Raw genomic sequence first — 23,704 nt, forward strand, 5'->3', positions numbered from 1 at the left:
TGAGATATTTCACTCAGCATAATGCCCTCCAGGGTTACCCATTTTTAATAACATTGCATGAGTTCCTTGTTTTTCAATGCAGCATAGTATTCCATTGTGTAAATATACCACAGCTTCTCTATCCATTCATTTGTTGATGGGCACTTAGGTTGTTTCCAACTCTTTGCTATTGTAAGCAAAGCCACAATAAACATGGGTGTGCATATATCTGCCTGAGTGGCAGTTATGGTTTCTTTAGGGTATATTCCCAGTAGAGGAGTTGCTGGGTCAAATGGAATTTCTATTTGCAACTTTTTGAGAAAGCACCTCACTGCCTTCTATAGTGGTTGCACTGTTTTACACTCCCACCAACAGTGAATATGATTTCCTTGTTTTTCAGTGCTGCATACTATTCATGTGAATATACTAGAGTTTTTCTATCCGTTCATTTATTGATTGGCATTTGGTCTGCTTCCATCTCTTTGCCATTGTGAACACTGCAGCAATGAACTGTGCTTATATCTGTTTTACTTGGCATTTCTTAAGCTGAAGATACTGAAAATCAAATACAAGTTTTGACTTGCAGTACTTAGAGATTCTATGAGCAAAATTTTGAATGACCCATGAAGCATTAAAATAATATGGGGGGGAAGGAGAAGACTAAATTGAGGGAATACATAGAATTATCATGCCAAAAAGAATTTTCTGACACTGAAATATTTCAGGAAGTATCATATGATCTAGAGCCAATGATAAGAAAGGTAGAAGTTCAAGCTACAATTAAGACATTGGCAGAAAGTAAGGCTCCAGGAATTGGTGGGATACCAGTTCAAATATTTCAACTAAGGCATGCAGCCCTGGATGTGTTCACCAGTCTATGTCAGTGAATTTGGAGTACAGCTGACTGGAAGAGATAAATTTTTGTTTCATTTCTCAAGAAAAGTGATCAAACAGAATGTGGAAATTATAGAACAATATTATTGCTATCATATGCGAGCAAAATATTGCTGAAGATCATTTTAAAAAATGGGTAGAATAGTACATTGACAGAGAACTTCCAGAAGTTCAAGCACCAGGGATATCATTGCTACTGTCAGATGGATCATGGCTGAAAGCAAAGAATACCAGATGAATGTCTATTTGTGCTTTATTGACTATGCAAAGGCATTTGGACTGTGTGGATCATAGCAAATTATGGCCAACATTGAGAAAAGTGAGAAGACCATAACTTTAAATTGTACTCATGTGAAACGTACACCTGGACTAGGAAACTGTTGTGAAAACAAAGCAGGGTAACACTATATGGTTTAAAATTAAGAAGAGCATGAATCAGGGTTGTATGCTTTCTCCATACCTAGTAAATCTGTAGGTTTAGTGACATATTTGAGAAACTGAATTTTTTTAAGAACAATGTGGCATCAGGTTTAGAAGAAGGTGCATCAATAACTTTCAGTTTGCCTATGGTACAGCCTTGCTTGCTGAAAGTGAGGAGGATTTGAAACACTTGCTGCAGAAGAACAACACTGCAGCTTTCAATATGGATTGCATTTCAACATCAAGAAAACAAAAATTCTCACCATTGGAACTATAGACTTACTGACAACCACTTCATATGCTTGGATACACAGTGAATACCCTCAATACCAGCAGTCAGGAGATCAAGAGACATATTGTACTTGGACAGTTTTCAGTTAAAGACCTCTCCAACTTATTGAGAATGATGTCAGTTTGAGGACTAAGGAGTGCCTGATTCCGGCCATGATCTTTTCAGTCACTTGGTGACTAAGTGAGTAAAAATGACAGAAGAAGAATTGATGCCTTTGAACTGTCATATTAGAAAAGAGTACTGAATATCACATGGACTTACAAAAGAACAAACAGATCTGTCTTAAAGAAGGTGCAGCCAGAGTACTCCTTGGAAGCAAGGATGATAAAGCTTCATCTCACATACTTACGGTTTGTTGCTAGGAGAGCTTTATCTTGGAGGTGGAGAGGGACATCATGCTCAGAAAGGTGGAGGGATAGGGAGGGAGAAGAAGACTCTCAACCAGGTAGATTGGCATAGTTACTGTGGCAATGGACTTGAGTATATCAGAGATTGTAAGGTTGGCCCAGGATGTTAGAGTTCAGCTCTTTTATTTATAGGGTTGCTATGAGACATACTCGATTTGAAGGCGCCTAACAACAGCAATATAGATTGACTCAGTAGTTGCAACAATAGTCTGGAGCACAGCAGAGGTTTTGGGGATGATACAGGATTGGGCAAGATTTTGTCCTCTTCCAAGTAGGGTTGCTATGAGTCAGAGCTGACTTGATGGCCTCTGACAACAGCAACATTGGAGAAAGGAACTCTGGTAGCATAGTATGTTATGTGTTAAATTGCCAACCAAAAAGTTGATGGATTGAATCTGACAGCTACACTGTTAGAGAAAGATAGGCAGTCTCTTCCCATAAAAAGGTTTACAGTCTCAGAAACCCAGTGGAAGTTTTCCCTGGGTCAGTGGTGGGTTTAGGGAATTTGGAATGTTCAGAAATCCAAATGTAAACTATTCCATTCCTCTGTAATGTTGCTTTTTGTTTTTCTATTTAGATTCTCCCTGATTTTACGGGTATGGTGGATAGAGTCTAGAAAATTTGGTTGGTATGTGCTGTTGAGTCTCCTGTAACTCATAGTGACCCAACATACGATAGCTCTGAAGCCAGCCCTGTCCTGAGCCAGTCTCACTGAATCTAACACACCTAACATCGCCTTAATCACTGTATCAATCCATTTCATCCAGGTCTTCCTATCCTGCGCTGTCCCTCCATCCTTCCAAGAATGATGTTCTCCAAAGATTGGTGCCTCCTAGCCACATGCCCAAAATATGTAAATACATAAATCCTAGCCTCCCAGGAGAAACTTGGTTTCAGTCTCTCCAAGACAGACAGACCTGTTTGTTTTCTTGGTGGTTCATAGACTCCAGCAACACAATTCAAAGGCATCAATTCTTCTATCATCCTTAGTCATTACCTAGCTCTCTGACGCATAGCAAGTAATTACAAACACCATGGACTGAATCAGTACACCTTAATGTCTAGACTGACATTGTTGCTTCTCAGTACTCTGGAAAGGTCTCTAACAGCACATTTACTCAATGCAGTTTGTCTTTTTTTGATTTCCTGATGACTGGTGCCAAGAGTTGTTGATTGTGGAACCGAGCAAGCTGTAACTGTTAACAAACTCAATCTCTTCTCCATCTATCATGGCGCCACTTGGGTCAGTGCTGAGAATGTTTGTCTTCTTGATGTTGAGCTTTAATCCATATTAAAGACTACAGTCCTTGACCTTCTGTAGCAAGCACTTCAGGTCCACCTAAATTTAAGCAAGCAAGACATTTCCAACTTAATATTCTGGATTGTATTTCAGTGTTTGTTGTTTCTAGTACTGTGTTGGTTGTACTCTGTCTTGTGATGATTTCCTCTACTCCCCCAACCCCCCCTCTCGTCCACCCCCCACCCCACCCCGCCGATTTCTTGTTGCTCTTTACATGTGGCTTCGTTTTTTCATGTTTGGTCGTAAGTGGATGGGGGAAGGGGCAGGGGGAGGACAAAGTCTAGAGGGGGAGCTAGGAACTTCTCAGGAATTCCACCTCAAGGACTCCTCCCTCTCCAGATCTAGGTGGTTGTTACTCCTCGTGTCTTTTCTTGTTTTTACCTTGGAGTTTTAATTAAACCAGTATGTCTCCAAATATACTTTAAAAGGTTATTGGCAGAAAAACTGTACTTCAGTAATTGATATGTACACAAGTACATATTTACCTTTTTGTTATTTATAAGACCATAAAGATAATGGGAATATAATTTGAAGCACCAAATTGAAACAATTTAAAAAGTTTTTTAAGAAAACCTTTTCCAGCAGGAATTTAAAACGTCTTACTCATTTTAAAATGCATCTTGAAATGTTCTTTTAAAGCTGTGCAATGGAGGCTCAGTGACTGATCTTGTGAAAGGATTTCTGAAGAGAGGCGAAAGAATGAGTGAGCCTATAATTGCCTATATTTTACATGAAGCACTCATGGTAAGACATTTTTAATTGTTTGTGCATTAATTATGAGGCATTTATATTTAAATTTTAAAATTGGAGTTCTGTTTTTAGAAAAATATAACTACATTAATATTTATTATGCAAGAGTATATGCAAAATGTCAAATGTCTGGCATAGCGAATTTCTTTCCCATTAGAAATCTACCCTTCCTGTGTCAACATAACCCTAAATCTGAACTCTTAACAGTGTTTCTGGGTTATTATAATGATCAAGATAGATAATGTGTAGTTTTACTAATAATTAGATTTTTTGCTTTTAATTTGTTATCATGATTGGAAGTTTACTAAGTAGATTGGTATTTTATTCAGTTGTTGGTACATCTTTGTTTTATGGCATAGTTTACAATTCCTATATTCTGCCATTGCTCCTTCCCTCATCATACTGTGGTCTTGTCTTCAGTCATCCTTCTGTCCCCTTCCTTCTTGCCTTCTGTACATTATTCCTAGGCAAATGCTGCCCTTTTGATCTTGTTTAGTTTGTTGTTCAAAGGAATGAGTGCTTCCCTAGTGTTACTGTTCACCTTATACATATTTTATTTCCTTCTGTACATTATTCCTAGGCAAATGCTGCCCTTTTGATCTGGTTTAGTTTGTTGTTCAAAGGAATGAGTGCTTCCCTAGTGTTACTGTTCACCTTACACAGATTTTGTTTGGCTGAAGGTTGTACCATAGCTATGAGTTCAGTTCCAGATTCTGAGAGAGGCCAAGGGCCTTAGTCAAAGAAGTTCTACCACTCTTTATTAGACCAGTAAAGCTGGCTATTTTTATCATTTTTCGTTTTCTTCTACCTTCCATTTTTCTCCCATTCTATCTAGGACCCTCTATTATAGTGATCCCTTTCAAAATAATAGTTTACTATGTGTTTCATTGACTATGCAAAGGCATTTGACTGTGTAGATCATAACAAACTATGGTTGACTCTGAGAAGAATGGGAATCCCAGAACACTTGATCGTTCTAATGCAAAACATATACTTGGACCAGGAGGCAGTCGTCAGAACAGAGCAAGGGAACACTGCATGGTTCAAAATTGGGAAGGGCGTACGCCAGGGATGCATCCTATCTCCATACCTTTTCAACCTATATGCAGAACAGATTATCAAGGAAGTGGGGCTCTATGAGGAGAAATGTGGGGTCAAGATTGGTGGACGATTTATCAACAACCTGTGTTATGTGGATGACACAACTCTGCTTGCTGAAACTGAAGAGGACTTGAAGCGCCTGCTGCAGAGCGTCAAGGACTGCAGCCTACAATATGGATTGAGGCTCAATGTCAAGAAGACAAAGATTCTCACTACTGGACCAATTGGCAGCATCAGGATGGATGGTGAAGAGATTGAGATTGTACACAGCTTTAGTTTGCTTGGCTCCACAGTCAACAGTCTTGGCACCAGCAGCCAGGAAATTAAAAGGCGCATTGCCATGGGAAAGTCTGCTGTTAGGGACCTCTCCAAAGTGCTGAAGAGCAATGGGGTCTCTCTGGAGACTAAGGTGCGTCTGATACAGGCCATGGTCTTTGCAATCACTTGTTATGCATCAGAGAGTTGGACAATGACCAGGGAGGATAGAAGGAGAATTGATGCCTTTGAGATGTGGTGCTGGAGAAGAGTATTGAGAATACCATGGACTGCTAGGAAAACAAACAGATTTGTCCTGGAAAGGGTTAAACCGGTTGGCTCCTTGAAGGCAAGGATTCTGAGGCTCCGTCTAACATACTTTGGACATGTTGTAAGGAGAGACCGGTCCTTAAAGTGGGGCATCATGCTTGGGAGGGTGGAGGGACGGCGCAGGAGAGGAAGGCCCTCTATGAGGTGGATTGATTCAGTGACTGGGGTAATTGGGATGGGAGTGTCGGAGACAGTGCGATTGGCACAGGACAGAGCAGAGTTTAGGGCTGTTGTACAAAGGGTCGCTATGAGTCGCAGGCGACTCGACGGCACATAACAACAACAACATTGTAATTTGACTCGACGGCACATAACAACAACAACATTGTAATTTTTAAAATTTATTACATAAATATTTAGGATGTTTTCTTGAGTTCAATGTCTTTTAAAACATTTGGTAAAAGCTTTGGTTTTATAGTGTATAAGATATTTTTGGGTAGTACACTTTGATTTAATGAAAAAAATTTGAAATGCTTTTAAATGTTTCAATGGTAACTTTAACATATTTCTCTTCATTTTGCATAAATGTATCAATATGAAAGTCAATTTTCTTTTTGATGCTTCCTTGGAAAGTCACTATATCATTTCCCAAATTCTAGGGACTTCAGCATTTGCACAACAACAAAACTATCCACCGTGATGTAAAAGGAAATAACATCTTATTGACCACTGAAGGTGGAGTTAAACTGGTTGATTTTGGTAAGTTAAGTTTGAAATACATACGTTAAGGCTACAAAATGAACTAGTATCTGATATTAAAGTGATATTATTTGCATATAAGATAATGCTTATATTTCTACTCTCCATAGCAAGTGTACATGATTTTAGTTCACTCATTAGGATTTGATGATTTTAATTTCTATTAAATGTGGTAAAGTTTCTCAAGGGCAGAAGGAATAAGATGTGATAAACGTCAAACTTCAGAATCAAATTACAGATCAATAACTTCCCTTTATTCTTAAATCAAAATTTCCCTGAAGGTGGGGAGTAGTGGATTTGAGAACGTATTTTATTTTAATTTTTCAACTTATAAAATAGACTGTAAGCTCATTATTATTTTAGTTTTTCAACTTATAAAATAGACTGTAAACTCATTATTAGCTCTCTGAAGATCGGTGCCTGGATGGCTGCCAAGAACCTGCTACTCAAGGCATCCAAGATTGAGCACCAGCACCTCGTTCATCCTCTAAAGACTGTTCTGCATCAACAGTTTCTTATAAAAAGTTCCCAACATCTGCCTTATTACTCAAGCCAGGCATCTTAGGGCTTTCCCATGTCTTCACCCCCCACATAGACAATCAGTCATCAAATTCTACCTCTCTAATAGAGATATCCAGGCTTCATCTTCACTACTGCTGCCTTAATCTTACTCACCATCTGTTGTTTGTGTCTAATTTTGTTCCCTTCCGTTTAGTCTCTTCTCCACCTTGTGCTCAGGGAACTCTTTCCAAAGACATTTTTTTTTATCATACCACTCCCTTGCTCAGTAGTCCATTCAAAGGTTCCCTCGAGCCCTGAAAAGAGCTCAACTTATTTTAAACCTTTAAATATGCTACACTCTTGAGATTTTTATACATGGAATTGGAGGAGGGAGATCCTGAGTCGTGCAAATTGTTAACACACTTCCGCTCCTAGCTAAATGTTTGGAAATTTAAGACTACCCAGAAGCTCCATGAAAGAAAGCTCTGCTGCCTCCATCGGGAAATTCAACTACTGAAAACATGATGGAGGCCGTTTTACTCTGAGCTAAGTTTGAAGAACTGGGTAACTGGCAGAACTAAGAGAATACTTTGAAAAGTACTAACTTGCTTTTTTTTTTTCTCTCTCTCTCTCTCTCAAAACATGATCTTTACCCCAGTCACTCTAAGACATCTCTCTCTGGGAAGAGATTATTACTTCTTCAAGAAGGAATACTGGGGAATGGGGGGTGTAGGAGTGAGGTGGCAGTAAATGGAGGTAATATACAGTATCCAACATGAAAATATAGTAAGATCTGTCTAAGTTGCCTTATCATCTTTTTAGCATGTGGAGAGATCATTTTCCAGGGTTAAACCATAAGCTTCATTTAAGGAAGCGGAACCTTCTCAATTCCAGGGCCTTGTTGAAAGAAGAATGTGGAAAGCAAGAAAGAGAAACACACTTTAAATAAGTGAAGATGACTGAGGGAACAGAAATGTTTCTCATGCATGCTTCCTATGCTCACTTTCTCTTCTCAGTCGCATGCTGCCTCCCCTCTACTCTCCAATTTGACATTGAAGAAGGTCTCAGTACAGGTGAGAGTGACCCAAGTTGTAATCACCTTGGATGTACAGAGCAATTAGGTAAAGAGAAAAACTCATATTTGTCTTCCCTATAGCCTTACCCTTAGTTTCTGTAATCTTAGAAGTAACTGAGAATCTAGCTGAGAAGATTCTAGAGGAGGTCACCCTAAGGGTGAAGAGCCTGAGTCATAAGACCACAGAACAAATCATCGAGCTAGATCTGAATGGGAGACATAACCAGACTCAAAGTATTTTCAACTGCAGCTGGAATTAACCAGCATTATAATAACACAGGAAGTCCTGTTGGAACCACACCTACACCAGAAATAACCGCAGGTTCTCTAGATGCAAGCCCCACTATGGGAGGCTTGTAAGTACCCTGCAACCAGGTAGACAAACACACGCTACTTCAGGGACCAGCTATACCTGAGGACCTTACCTGTCCCCCTGCCTATTCAGTCTTAAAATCCTACAGACAGTACCATCTTCAAAGAGAGAGGGATTCATCTAAGACATAGAGAATTGTCTCTCCTTATTCAAGATAGACAACTCTTATATGAAAGGCTTATGGATGTAGTAGATGTGAATGAGCTATACTTGCCTCCTGAGCCAGTGGGTAGTATGTTAGTAAGTAGGGTGAGATCATATTTATTATAAGCACGATGAAGACATTCCAAGTTCTCTGTGTTATTGTTGTATTGTTAGTTGTTGTTTAGTCAGCTTCTAATTCATGGCAATCCCACATATGGCAGGGTCTGAAGGTTATGATCCATAGGATTTTCACTGGGTGATTTCCTAAAGTAGATTGAGAGGCCTTGCTTCTTAGTCCATCGCAATCTGGAAGCTCTGCTGAAACCTTTCCAGCCTCATAGCAATATGCAAGTCTCAACTGAACCAAATCCCTATCCAAGTGTCTTGGTAATTTCATAATCAGTCAAAAATCTGATGCTTCTTCTGCATAAAAACTTCATCTCATTCATTCACTCAGCTCCCTTCAAAGGGAGGTCTCTTCCTGGTGTACCATTTTATCCTGAGAATCAAGCATGAACAGTGGCATGTTGAAATTACTCAATAAGTCTGACTGAGTGAGAAAAATAAGTGAGAGACAGAATTTTCTTACAGTTGCGTGACCATAAGAAGTCACTTAAAATTTCCAAGCACATCATTCTGTTTGTGACAAAGAGCAGCACCCAGCACAGAGGGCTGGTTGATACAAGGAGTAAATGAGATAATAGAAGCAGACTGCATAGCTTAATTCCTTACACTTTGTAAGCTAGCTGTTACCATTGTTGTTCTTGTTAGGTGCCATCAAGTCGAGTACAACTCATAGAAACCTTGTAAACAGTCAACTTGAACCCTGCCGTATCCTGTGCCATCCTTGTAATCTCTGACACCAAAGAGTCCATTGCTGAAGTCACCATGTCAGTCCATCACGAAATAATGTTCTCTAGCTCAATTTGGCTCCACAAATAACACCCTTGGTATCAGCGGTCAAAAGATTAGATGCATTGGGAAAATCTGCAATGAGGGACTTCTCCAAATTGCTGTGAAGTAATGATGTCAGTTTAAAGACTAAAGGGTGCCCAATTCAGGCCATGGTTTTTTTCAGTCATTTGCCTATGTGTCTGAGACTTGGACAATGCATAAGGATGACAGAAAAATTATAAATGCCTTAAGATTGTGGTATGGAGAAGAAAATATCCCAGGGACTGCCAAAAAAAGCAAGCTGATAATAATGTTTTGGGGAAAGTGCAGCCAGGGTGCTACTTAGAGGTAAAGATGGCAAAGCTTTGTCTCACTTACTTTGGGAAGTTTGTTAGGAGAGGCTATTCCTTGGAAACAGACATCATTCTTGGAAGGGTGGAGAATCAACGAAAAGGAGGAAGATCCTCACTGAGATGGACTGACACAGTAACTGCAGCAGTGGGCTCAAGTGTGTCAAAGATCATAAAGATGGCACAGGACATGAAAAGTCTCAGATCTGTTGTTCATAAGGTCACTATGAGTTTTACTCTACTTGCTGGCACCTAACAACAATGGCATATGCATAGTAAATATTTGATAAATATTGCTGGTAAGATGTTTTTCTGCAAACCCAAAGGCACATAGTTTGAATTTATTACCTGCTTCTATCTCCTCCTTTGTCATTTTAACCTCTGAATACCCACCGAAAGTTCTACTATAACTTGGTTCTAATTTGATAGCATATAACAGACAATGAAAATCTAAGTCCCTAAAATCAGTACTTTGTATTATATAAATGACCACTGGAAATTGTCATTTTAGGAACAATGTAATTCTACCTTTGGCTAGCTCTTAACTTTGGAGCACCAAAATGAAAGATCTGCCCTTGAAATAAGCCTGTGGAAAGTAGAATCTGGTTATGCACGTTGAGACATGGTCAAGATGAAAGATTGAGTCCCACATAATACTCTCCAGGAGATTTGCATTTCAATGGATTTGTGAACCCATATTGGACTGTTGATGGAAGAGATTCACATTTGTATGAAAGGGTATACAGGAAAGAAAAGAAGTGGGGAGGGAGAGAAAAGGAAGAGATTATCCTTTTATAACTAGTACAAGCTGTTAAGCTCCTGAAGTGCAGTAAAGTTGGCACCCATCAAACCTAACCTCCAAGACGAGGTAGGAGTGTGCCCACTGATCACTTGAATCCACAGGATTGGCAAAGAGAGGAATATAAAGGAGAAATAGGCTGAGCTTGGACATTTTCCTTCATCACTGTCCACCTAGAAGAAACCTAGTCTGTTGACTTCGTCTCACATAGTAGCTCACTCTGAGTGAGGAGACTAAGAGGTATGCAACACAAGGAGAAGTATAGACTCCTGAGCGAGCAACTGGTACTCATTTTACCCTAGCCATTGACGGCTGAGAAGGAGTTGACCAGAACACAACCAGATGAGAAGTTGATCCATGGCGTGGACTAGGGTTGATTGCTGCAAACTGATGGCTTGCTCTGGACTGGACAGTGTTTATGGATGCAGATTCTCCAAGTTTCCAAGTTGAACAGAGGCTCCTTCAAAAAAAGGAATGTGTTTGTTTCCTCAGAGTACTGGTGTGATAGGGATAGGCAAATCAGCAGTTTGCTATCTAAAAAGGGGGATATTAGGCATGAATTAGGCGACTTACCTGCTTTCCCAAATGTAGATATTGGTGAGATGATTATAAGGAAGGGGGAAAAACACACCACAATATAAATGAATTAAATATAATGTAAATGAAGGGCTGTGTGGAACACAACATACATGAATTAAATACAATGTATACAAACAATAAAAATATTAATTGAAAAAGCAACCCTATTCTGAAATAAATTTACCATTACTTTATATATCAGGCTACTTGTTGCAGGATCACCTTCCAAACTGGTAATTCTTTCTCTCAATAGCTGGAAGGACAGAACAAGAGCTCAAATTTACTGTGTAAACAAGTGTTTTTTTTTCCAGAGACAATCTATGACACCACTCCCTGACTTTTCTAGCTATTGGCTACTACATTCATACTTGAAAGATTCATTTCCCCCTTGCAAGCATGGTCCTTTCTCTAAAAAAATCTTCTATTCTACTTGGAGCTGAGTATCTGCATGTAACAAAGGTCATCCAGAGTAAACTATCAAGTGTCAGCAATTTACTCTAGCTTATAGTGTCAAATACCTTCTCTTCATTTGATGATTGGGTTCTGATAAACTCCCTAGCCATCCAAGGTTAGGCCAACAGGCACCAGCTGTAAACTCCAGGATCTACATACCTTCCTATATTTCAGACTGGCTGATCCTTTCCCTCTCAACCTCCATCCCTCACATGAACAGTTTAACAGGTCAGGTGTCCTCACAGTTCCCTGCCTATCAAGCCAGCAACCCTTCTTTGCTCATCCGTAGCACCAGTGTGTGCTAAGTTAATGAGTGCTGGTAGAATATGCTTAGACTATCAGCCCTTCGTTGCTACATCCTCCCTTCCACTCATCAGGGGAATCCAGGTTGTCACTATGAGCCAGCATGCTAGGCTCCTTACTCACTGGTCCCTTAAACTTCCAGTCTTAGAAAAGGGTTCTTGATAGGCAATAGCTTTTCCTGCCTCAGTGCATTCAAAGATAAACTGCTGGTTCCGATTTTAACTCTCTTCTCTATTCTGTAGTGTTAAGTACGTCTTCATGGCCTTTTAAATGCCAGTTTCTTAATTCAGAAGTATTGAGTGGGCCCTACACCCTCCACAAAATTCTACTGCTTTCTCCAAGAGTACGTTTTTCTAGGGAAAAATGTTCTCTTTTTCTTTTAGCATATTCATAGGGCTGCTATGGGTCGTCCTTGACTTGACAGCACCTAACACCAACCACGTATAGCATATACAGTTAAGCACTGGCCAAAGATAGACTTACATGTTTTCTGTAATCTATAATACCTAATATTCATTTCTTTTATATATGTTATACCACAAAACCAAAGAAAAAAGAAAAAAGATTTGAGATCCATCAGTTAAAAACAGAAGAAAGATTTGAAATCCATCAGTTATGTTCAGATAAACACATAATCCCTCCATAACCTTTCTTAAAAAAATCATAGTTTCACCTTAATTTCTCCATACTTAACTATCTCCCAATTATATAAATTTGGCCGTCGAACTCTGGATTTTGTCTTAGCATCCCTTTTGTTCATAGGGTCACTATGAGTAGTGCTAGACTTGAAGGCAATCAACAATAACAACAACTACTACAATAGGAGTTTTTTTTCTTCCCTCACTTATAGCAACAAAAATAACCATCTTAGCTGTATTTTCCAGGTCTTTGTTATTGTGTGCTCTTGAGTTGGATCTGACTGAGAGCTGACCCTCCATTGAATTTTCAGACTATAAATCACAAAGGAGATGTTTCCCCCTTCTTCTGCAGAGCAGGGGCTGAATTGGAGCTGTTTGCCTTTGGGTTGGCAGAGCAGCTGCTTACCACCAGACCACTGGAGACAATGTTTCTAGCTTCTTGTGAATCAGGAGCTGTTGCAACAGGAATATCTGGCTCAAATGAACACTTAGAAATATGCATTTTCTTTCTTGACTGGGGTGTTTTCTGCCTGTAAACCTGATCCGTTTAAGCCTTACAGTATGGCAAGCCTGCCTATTCTTTCTGTAGTAGTCTACACACATTAAGTATTTCGAATGGTAATAAGGAAAAGAACAGTCTGTTACACATGAAAGTTTTGCAATGAAGAGGCTCCTAGGATACCAAGCATGGCTTATTATGGCAAGCTCTGGTTTAAACTGGCTCTGGGCACAGATGTTTCCGGATTTATGTTCACTATTTTCCTTGTGCAGCCACGCATCGATAATCTCATGTGTAAGTACAGTAATAGAGCCCTGGTGGTGTATGTATGTTATGTGCTAGGATGCTACCTGAAAAAAGGGTTAATGGATTCACCAGCTGATCCTTGATGGAAAGGTGCACATAAAGATTTGTAATCTCAGAAACCTGATAAAAGGTCATCTTGAGTAAAAGGCAACTGCATGGCAGTGGTTTTGATTTGTTTTGTGTTTAATTACACTGAAAGTAAGCTTTGATCTCAAAGTTGTTGTGTGCTGGCAAGTCAGAACCAACCCATAGCTGGTCCTCCAGTGGGTTTTTAGAGGCAGTAAGTTGGGGGTGGAAAATGGGCAGAGATTGCCCATCCTTTTTCAGAGAGCAATTGGTGGATTTACACTGCAGTGCCTTTGGAATTGCAGTGCAGCTTCTTACCACTAGGGCACAAGAGCTCCCTTTGAGAAAACCTTTTGTGTGATGAGTGGTATAGGTATTTACTGAAGAACCACCAGATGTCTCAGCAAAACAAAAGGATGTGAGCTTATAAGCATTATTAATGAAGTACATGAACTGGCTCTGCTATATAATTAGTCAGTCAATAATACAACCTCCTAGGCAAGTCTACTAAAAGTTTAAAGTCTAAAACAACCTGTCTGTGCTTGAACAGAAGGTGGAAGCTGAACTAAATTTAAAGAACAGTACTTCATTCTAATTTCTATCAGCTTCTCTTCAGGGAATTTAATTTCTAATAGAATAGTTTAACATTTCTATACAAAAAGTACTGAATGTTCTTTTGTGATGTATTTAGATCCCATACTTATGGCAGGATATTTTATGGCTTTAAATCTCTTATTACCCACATGCCCAATTGTAGACCAAATCCCCAAATGTGAAATGTAGATCATAGACAAGTTGAGATTTATTCATACAATAGCTCACTTTTTAGCATCCAGTGAGGCAGGGATACCGAAGTGAGCTATAAAATACTGCTTATATCTTCCCTCTTTCTAGAGTAATTCAGACCAAAACCAAAAACAAAAGTGGCACCTACCAAGCTTGGCAGTGGGAGTGTAGCTGAGCACATGGTTTGGATCCTGAGTAGGTTATTGGAATGATATTGGAGATACTACTGTGAACTTATGGTTTATTATAGACACAAAAGAAATAAAAATTTTAAAAACTCAGATTCATTGCTGTTGAGGTGGTTCCAAATCATAGTCACCCTTCACTGGATTCCTGAGGCTGTAAATTGTAACAGAGGAGACTGTTCAATTTTCTCTCTTGGAGAATAATCCCTCTAATGGATTTGAACTTCTAGATATGTGTAAACTTTTTCTTAGTAGCACAACCTCGCCACCAGAGCATTATGAAATAAACGTAAGTAAGCACAATGTAATATGTATGTCCTGGGTATGTACTTACTCCCCAAGTCTTTCCAATAACAGGATTTGAGAGTGTTGGTACCCAGTTATAGCAAGTATAACTTGTGCACAGGTCTTGGTTTTCATAATTACTCTAAACAAAATGAAACCTAGATTCTTAGAGAAAAGCTAATTTAAGTCTGGGACCAATAAAGTACAAGATGATCATGGCAGTAAAAAAATACTTAAAGAGTAATAGAGACATGTTGAAAGAATCCAGAAAGCCAGCTTGAAGCAATCCTCAATGCCCAAATATGGACTGTATTATAAGCCATTGAATAAAATAGAAATCCATTAGTTAATATTGGTATAATTATAGAAGTAAATAATTACATGGAGAAAAGGAGAAAACTTTCCCTCACATAAAAATCACAACTAATAAATGTAGAAGGAATAAGGAAATTTGAACATCATCATTTGGCAGCTGTCATGGTCATGATTAATTCATCCAAACTCTTCAATGGGTGCTAAAATGAGTGAGTAATATTATGACAAGAAATAGGATATTTACAAAGTGTCTCAGCACAGAATACTTACTAATTACAAAAGGAAATAGAAAAGCTATAGTGGAGAATCCTGGCTGGTGCCACCTTCATCAGGTGATCAGATATCAGCATCACTAGTGATGAGAAATGAAAAACATGCACCAGCTGATAAGAAGCAATGAGAAAAATCACAACTTCACATCTGTAACATTTCTGACAAAAGATGTAATTGTAAGGGAACATCATGTAAAGTCAAATGGAGTGGATTTATCTACTTATCTGACATGAAATATTAAAAATAAAGTCAAGGTTTTGAAATTCAAGGAAAGACATAAGAACACTTTATATTGGAACCAAAAAGACAACACAATAACAACAATGGACAAATCCATTGCTATAAAGGATATTTTTGTGTCCAAGATATGAAATTTGAATGGAGTCTATGGACAAATTTGTAGAAGTGTATCAGTATTATTTTTCTGATTTGGTTGTTGTATTATGTTATTATAAAGCAGTCTAGTTGATATATAGTGTTTAACCATAAGGTTAGTGGTTTGAGCCTAACCAGCAGCTCTATGGGAGAAAAAAAAAAACAAGCCATCTGTTCTCATATTTGCAGCCTAGAAAACTTTAAGTTGCTGTTCTACTCTGTCACATTGAATCACTATGAATGGAGCATTTATTTGACTACAACTAACGACAAGTTACTAGAATTATAAGACTTAAAACAAAGGAAAGAAATAGGAAGTTAAAGAGTTGAACAGAAGATTTTGAAGGGCAGCTTGTGAAGACAAAGTATTATAGTGAAATGTGCAAAGAACTAGAGTCATAAAATCAAAAGGGGGGAAAACGTGTTCATTTCACATGCTAAATGGACTAAAAAAAATTCAAGCCTTGAGTTATTAGGTATTACTAGATATGGGCAAAATCTTGAACCAGGAAGGTAGAAATAATACACAGAATCACTGTACCAGAAATAATTGGATAACATAGAACTATTTCAGGAAATAGGGTCTCATCAAAAATTAATGGTAATAAAGGAAGAAGTTCAAGTTACTCTGAATGAATTGGCAAAAAATAAGGCCCCAGAAATTCATGGAATACCTTGGATATAGTTTAATAAACAGATGCAACTTGGAGGTGCTCACCAGGTTGTACCAAGAAATCTGGAGTACAGGTACCTGGCCAACTAACTGGAAGAGATCCTTATTTATTCCCATTCCCCAGAAAGCTGATTGTGGAAATTATTGTCCGGTATCACTAATATCAGATACAAGCAAAATCTTGCTGGAGATTATCCAAAAATTACTAGAACAGGACATCAACAAAGAACTGCCAGAAATACAAGCTGAGTTTAGATCTGTGGCACTAGGGACATCATAGCCAATGTAAGATGGTTCTTGGATGAAAGCACAGAAAAATGTCTGTTTGTGTTTTATTACTATGAAAAGGCATCAGACTGTGGATCACAACAAATTGTGGCTAACATTGAGAAGAATGGAATCCCAGAAGAATGATTGTGCGCCTGTAAAATATATGGTAAGTCCAAGAAGCTCTTGTCCAATCAGAGCAAGGGAAAACTGTGTGGAAGCTGCACTGCAATCCCAGAGGTACCTGGTTTGAATCCACCAAACGCTGTGCTGGAGAAGGAGGGACAATCTCCTCCTGTACCAGTCAGATTTAATTTGACGGTACATGTAATAATAATAATAATAACTTTAAAAATTTTTTAAAAAAACAAAATCAAGAAAAGAATATGCCAAGGGTATATCCTTTCTCTATATCTTTTCAGTTAATATGCTGACCAGATAATTCAGGAGGCTGGATTTTATGAAGAAAAATGTAACAACAGGATTAGAGGAAGGTTTATCAACAACCTGTATTACTGCAGAGGACTTGAATTGCTTGCTGCAGAAGATCAAGGACAGCAGAATCTCAAACTTAAGACAATATCCTCACCACAAAGCCAATAGGCAGTATCATGATATATAGAAAAAAAAGATTAAGATTGTTAATGATTTCTTGCACGGATCCACAGTCAACATCCTTGGCACTAGCAGTCAGGAAACAAAAAGATGAGGTGCGTTGGGAAAATCTACTGTCAGGAACAACTCCAGAGTGCTAATGAGCATTGTAGTTAGTTTAGAGATTAAGGTACACCTGATCCACACCATGCTCTTCTCAGTTGTTTCCTGTGCATCTGAGAGTTGGACAGTGAAAAAGGATGACAGAAGAAATGATGCCTTTTGAGTTGTGCTGGAGAAGAGTATTGAACATACCATGGACTGCCAAGAAAGCAACAAGTCTCCTTTGGAGAGAGTGAAACCAGGTTGCACCTTGGAGGCAAGGATTTTTGAAGCTCCATCTCACATAATGTACGTATGTTGCCAGAAGGGACAAGTCCTTTGATTGTGCTAAGAGGGTAGAGTGTCAGCACAGGAGAGAAAGACCCTGGATGAAATTGATTGACACAGTGACTGTGACAATGGGGTCAAGTGTATCAGAGAGGGTGAAGTTGCCTCAGGTTAGGGCCAGGTTCAGAGCCTCCACAGTCAACACCTTTGGTACCAGCAGTTGGGAGATCAGGAGATGTATTTCACTGTGAAAATCTGCACTCAGGGACCACCCCAAATTGAGAAGCAATAGTGTTAAGTGTGTCGTTTAAGGTACATTTAATTCAGACCATGGTCTTTTATTCACCTTCTGTGCACCTGAGAGCTGAATAGTGAATAAGGATGACAGAAGAAAATGTAATGGCTTTGAGCTGTGGTGTTAGAGAAGAGTGCTGAATACACTAGGGACTGCCAAAAGAACAAACAGATATGTCTTGGACAAAAATGCAGACAGAGTACTCCTTGGAGGCAAAGATGTACTCCTTGTGAGGCTTTGCCTCACATATTTCAGGTATGTTGCTAGGAAGGACTTTTCCTTAGAGAAAGTCATAGTGGCTGGAAAGGTGGAGGGTCAGCAAAAAAGAGGAAGATCCTTAACTAAATGGATTGACACAGTGGATGCTGCCATGGACTCAAATGTGTGAGAGACTGTGGGGATGGCACAGGGTTCAGGTCTGATGTTCATAGGGTCACTATGGGTCATACTTAACGGCACCTAATGACTCAACTGTATAATGCTGCTGAAGATAGTTAAAACATGGCTAGAACTGTGCCCGCTTGACAGCGTTTATACTAAAATGGAAACGATACAGAGAAGATTTGCATGGCCCCTACGCAACAATAACATGCAAATTTATGAAGCATTCCATATTTAGGGAAAAAAACAAGATGGCTAGAACAGTACATGGATGTAGAACTGCCAGAAGTTCAAGCAGGATTTAGAAGAAGCTGTGGCACCATAGATAGCACTGCTGATGTCAGATGGATCCTGGCTGAAAGTAAAGACTTACCAGAAGAATGTGTGTTTATGTTTTATTGACTATGGAAAGTTATTTGTGTGGATCAAAACAAGTTATGATTAACAATGAGAAGAATGGGAATCCCAGAGGACTTAATTGTGCTCAGGTAACTTAGACATAGACTGAGAGGCTGGAAACAGTTCATGGTTTAAAATTAAGAAAGGAGCGTGTCAGGGTTGTATTCTGTCTCTTCATACCCATTCAATCTGCATGTTGAGCAAGTTATTTGAAAAGTTAGACTTTATGAAAAGGAAAATGTGGCACAGAACATCAATAACCTATTTTGTGCAGATGGCAAGGCTGCTTGCTTCCAGTGAGGAGGACTTGAAGTACTTGCTGCAGAAGATCAAAGAATACAGCCCTAAATATGGATTGCATCTCAACATCAAGAAAATAAAAATTCTTACCACTGGACTGAGAAGCAACATCATGATAGGTGGAGAAAAGATTGAAACTGTCAACAACTTCATCTTGGATCCATAATCAACATCCTTGGTATCAGCAATCAAAAAATAATCAGGAGATGGGAAAGCCTGCAGTCAGAGGCTTCTCCAAATTATTGAGGATCATTGGTGTCAGTTTGAGGACAGAGGTGTGTCTAATTAAGGCCATGGTCTTTCCAACCACTATGTATCTGAGAGCTAGACAGTGAATAAGAATAATGGAAGAAAAATTGATACTTTTGAACTGTGGTGTTGGAGAAGAATACCAAACATCCAATGGACTGACAAAAGAACAAATAAATATGTCTTAGATGAAGTGCAGACAGAGTGCTCTGCGGAAAAAGATGACAGAGCTTCATCTGACATATTTTGTGTATGTTGCTAGGAGAGATTATTCCTGTTGAGGGACATCATGCTTGGAAATACAGAGGGTCATTGAAGGAGAAGACCTTCACCCAGGTGGATTGACATGATAAGTGCAGCAGTGGGCTCTAGTGTGTCAGCAAGTGTGTGGATGGCACAGGATAGAACAGGGTTCAGATTGTTGTTCATAAGGTCTCTATGGGCTGTACTTAACTCAACAGTACCTAATAACAACCACAAGGAAATTCTCATGTACAGAAGAATATGTGAATAATGAGCTTCAACTGTATTTGATGTTTCTGCTGATTCTCTAGGAACCTAAGTAGTAACTAGACCTGTAGTGTGAAATCTGCATGCTTGTCTCCTATAATTAGGGTGATTTTGCAATGAAGCCAGGGCCCTGCATTGCCGAACAATCAACAAACAGTCCCAGATGTCTTAATCAAAAAATGAAAGCCAAGCCTACTATCAGTTGATTCTAACTCAGCAGAACTGACACACTCAAAACTTCCCTGTAGGGTTTCCAAGTCTGTTGTTATCTATATACAACCAGTCTGCTGCATCCTTCTCCCCGGTAGCATCTCATGGGTTCAAAATGCCAGCCTTTTAGTTAGCAGCCAGCCAACCACCTTTAACCATTGTGTCATCTTTCTCACATGGAGAAACTGGTGGATCAGAACCCGGGCCTTAATTTGGCAGTTCAGCCCTCTACTCTGTAAACCATCACAGCTCCTTGACATCTTAGCTGTTCTTGTTATATGTGTTAGAGGCAGAACTAATAGCTGATTTTCCATCAGGTTTTCAGACACTGGAAATCACACAGGAGAGAGTGCCCATCTTTCTCTCACAGAGGAGCTAGTAAATTTGAATTGCCTGCCTTTGGCTTTGCAGTACAACTCCTTACCAAAGCTCTTAGTGGTGAGGCCTCTATGCAATGGCATGAGCCTTCTCTAGCAATGTAATCAAAGCGAAATATGCTTAAGAATTATTAACCTACACTGTCTTAATGTCCCTATGACTTTGATTATTCAAAAATCCTTGTCATCTCCTCTTTTCTGGATTCTTGCCATCTTTTCTAGCCTGTTTCTGCACAGCCCTGCTGTCTTTCTGTTTTCCTATCAATTTCTCTATTCTCTTACTATCCCAACTTACTGCATGGAATTTTCCACCCTTCCACATCTTTGACTTTGTGATGTTTATTTTACCATTTACCTTTGTGCCTTTTTTTTTTTTGTTACTCTCTCCACAAGATGATTTTCCTAATCTTCTTTACTTCCCAGGGCTCTGGAACCCATTTTTTTGATCCTGACTGCTTTTTAAAGTAATTTATGTCAATCATATTTTGCATTTTAGCCTTCCTACTTTCTTAGCTGATTTCCTTGTAGGAATTTACACTAAATAAGAATGTCCTTTATAATCTTTCTAGGTTAATTTTGTCTTTGTTGTACCATTGAGTTGGAACCAACCCATAGGTGACTGTCCAGCAAATTTTCAGAGGCATTTTAATTGCATAGGAGGAAATTGACCATTTTCATCCTGTGGAGCAGCTAGTAGATTTAAACCTTGTGCCTTTGGTATTGCAGTGCAGTTTCTTAGCATTATGTCTCCAGAGCTCCAAATGAGCAAAGGACTTCATGACCTTTCAATTGCTTGCCACCTCTGAGGTTATGTGATTAGGCTGGTAAAATTATGATGAGTTTTAACATTGTGCAAGCGCTCAAATAGCATGAAATTCAGTAATTTTCTTCTCATTCTTTTATAACCAGTTTTTAACCGGATTTAATGTGATAATCATCAAACAAAAATAAAAGCAAAATAAAATCGCCATTGAGTTAATTTCAACTCATGAAGACGGTCCAGAATTCTCAAATTCAGAAATTTCTTGCTATATCTAGTTATGGTTTTCCCTTTTTGTTTATTCTGCGATTTTGTGTTTTCTTCTTATCTCATTCTCGCCTGAATATGCCTGGTTTCTATCTTGATTGCTCTTCCCAGAGCTAGGGAGAAAAATTCTTTCTGCAGTATCTCAATGGACAGCAAACTAGATATGAAACTCTAAAAGCATGTAATTCATTACCTCAGCTCACTTTACTCCACTGGTTCTAAGAGTAGACAGTAACTCAAGGAGCACTTCACCCTAGACAAGTTTGGTGGGTTTGTTTTGGTTTTGTTTGTTTATTTTTTTTCTTTTGGAAGTCCAAGGAATATTCATCACTGCCAACACCATATTCAAAGATATCACTACTTCAGTCATCCTTATTCATTGTCCAGCTTTCCATGTATGAGTGGCAATTGAAAATACCATGAGATGTATTTGTTACTATACTAATAATTGTATAGAAGCTAGTTTAACTAAATCTATATATAGTATGTGTGCTTTAAATGATCTTACTGCTTGGGATTTTTTTTAAAATTTTTATCTTATATTGGTTTATTTACAAAGTTTGTATACATTGTGCTTGACTCTTTCCTTCATTCACATTGTTTAATGCAATCATTCCCATACATTATGTTTTATAAACTTAATCCTCTTTGAATTATGCTCAATGTTACCCTGTCTTTTCAAGTCCCTACCAGATCTTTCCCATTTCTCTTACCTACCTCCTACCCTTCAGCAAATTTTGTGGCCTTATGATTTCCTCTCTGTTTATCCTCACACCTCTGCTTCTACGCTTTCCCCTCTTGGATTCCCATACATGCTTTACCAATTATCCTTCTATTTTTACAATCATGGTCTTATGCAGTAATTGTCCTAATGAAACTGAGTTTAGTTCAGTCAGCATAAAGCTCTCCAGTCTGTCCCAAGTTATGTAGTAATTTCTTTAAATTGTTGCTCCTGAGTGTTGCATAGTATTTCATCGAGTGAATGTACCACAATTTCTCAGTCCAATCATTTGTTGATGGACATTTTGGCTATTTCCATGTTCTCGTAAATGTGAAGAGCACTACTATGAACATTAGTGTAAAAATCTTCATTTGTGTCTCCGTTCCAGTTCCCTTGGGGTATATTGCTAGCAATGGAATACCTGGATCACATGGAATTTCTATATTCAGCTTTTTCGGGAAATACAAACTGCCTTCTAGAGTGTACCATATAACAATCCCAATAGTGTATGATAGTTCCTATCTCTCTACATCCTCTCCAACATTTATTTCTTGCTGTCCTGTTAAACTTTGTCACTGCTACTGGGGTGAGATGATATCTCATTATGGTAGGCTTTTAAAAAAAATTACTTTATATTGGTTTGCCTACAAAGTTCATATATATTGAGTTTCACATTGTTCTTTATTCACCTTGTGTTTCATACAGTCATTCCCATGCATTCTGTTTTATAAAATTAATCACCATTGGACTGTGCCCATCACTACCATGTCTTTTCAGGTCCCTACCAAATCCTTCCCCTCCCTTAACCCGCCAAATTGTGCCCCTAATTGATTACATTTATGGAAAGAACTGCGGAAGAAGCTCAATATCAGCTGTGAAAAGTAGGTCAGAAGCTGATTATGGAACAGATCACCAACTACTCATATGAAAGTTCAAGCTGAAGCTAAGGAAAATTAAATTGAATACACCGGAAACAAAATATTATCTTTAATCTATCCCACTTGAATTTCAGAACCATCTCAGGAACAGGTTTGAAGCCTTGAACACTAATAAACGAAGACCAGATGAGTTGTGGGAGGATATCAAGAGTATCATCCAGGAAGAGTATAAAAGGTCATGACAAAGACAGAGGAGGAAGAAAAGACCAAAATGGATGTCAGAAGAGACTCTGAAAATTGCACTGGAGCGCAGAGAAGCCAAAGCACAAGGAAGAGTTCAAGATACAAAAGAGCTGAACAGAAGATTTCAAAAGGCAGCATGGGATGGCAAAGCAAAATATTACAATGAAATGTGCAAGGAGTTAGAGTCAGAAAATCAAAAGGGCTGAATTTGCTGAGCATTTCTTAAGCTCAAGGAACTGAAGAACAAATTCAGACCTCGAGTTGCTATAATCAAGGACGCTTTAGGAAGAATATTAAGTGATCCACGAAGTATTGAAAGAAAATGTAAAGAATATACCAAGTCACTGTATGGAAAGGAATTGGCAGACACAGAAGAATTTCATGAAAAAACATATGAGCGAGAGCCTATGGTGATGAAGGAAGAAGTTCAAGCTGCTTTGAAGGAAATAGCAAAAAATAAGGCCCCAGGAATAGATATATACCAATTGAAGGATTTCAGCTAACAGATGCTGCCCTGGATGTGCTCACCAAGTTGTGCCAAGAAATCTGGAGAACAACCACTTG

At 38.8% G+C, this 23,704-nt stretch overlaps 1 protein-coding gene across 1 annotated transcript in view; it reads left to right on the forward strand.

Annotated features, from left to right (window-relative positions):
- The window catches only part of MYO3A (myosin IIIA), a 318,705-nt gene that overhangs the window by 26,695 nt on the left and 268,306 nt on the right, over positions 1-23,704 (forward strand). The window contains exons 3-4 of the mRNA XM_006887107.1: positions 3,932-4,036; positions 6,328-6,427. Coding sequence (XP_006887169.1) covers positions 3,932-4,036; positions 6,328-6,427 — 205 coding nt within the window. The remainder of the gene's footprint in view (positions 1-3,931; positions 4,037-6,327; positions 6,428-23,704) is intronic.

Source organism: Elephantulus edwardii, unplaced genomic scaffold (assembly GCF_000299155.1).
Source record: "Elephantulus edwardii isolate Elephantulus edwardi_28Jun2011 unplaced genomic scaffold, EleEdw1.0 scaffold00054, whole genome shotgun sequence".
Lineage (NCBI taxonomy): Eukaryota > Metazoa > Chordata > Mammalia > Macroscelidea > Macroscelididae > Elephantulus > Elephantulus edwardii.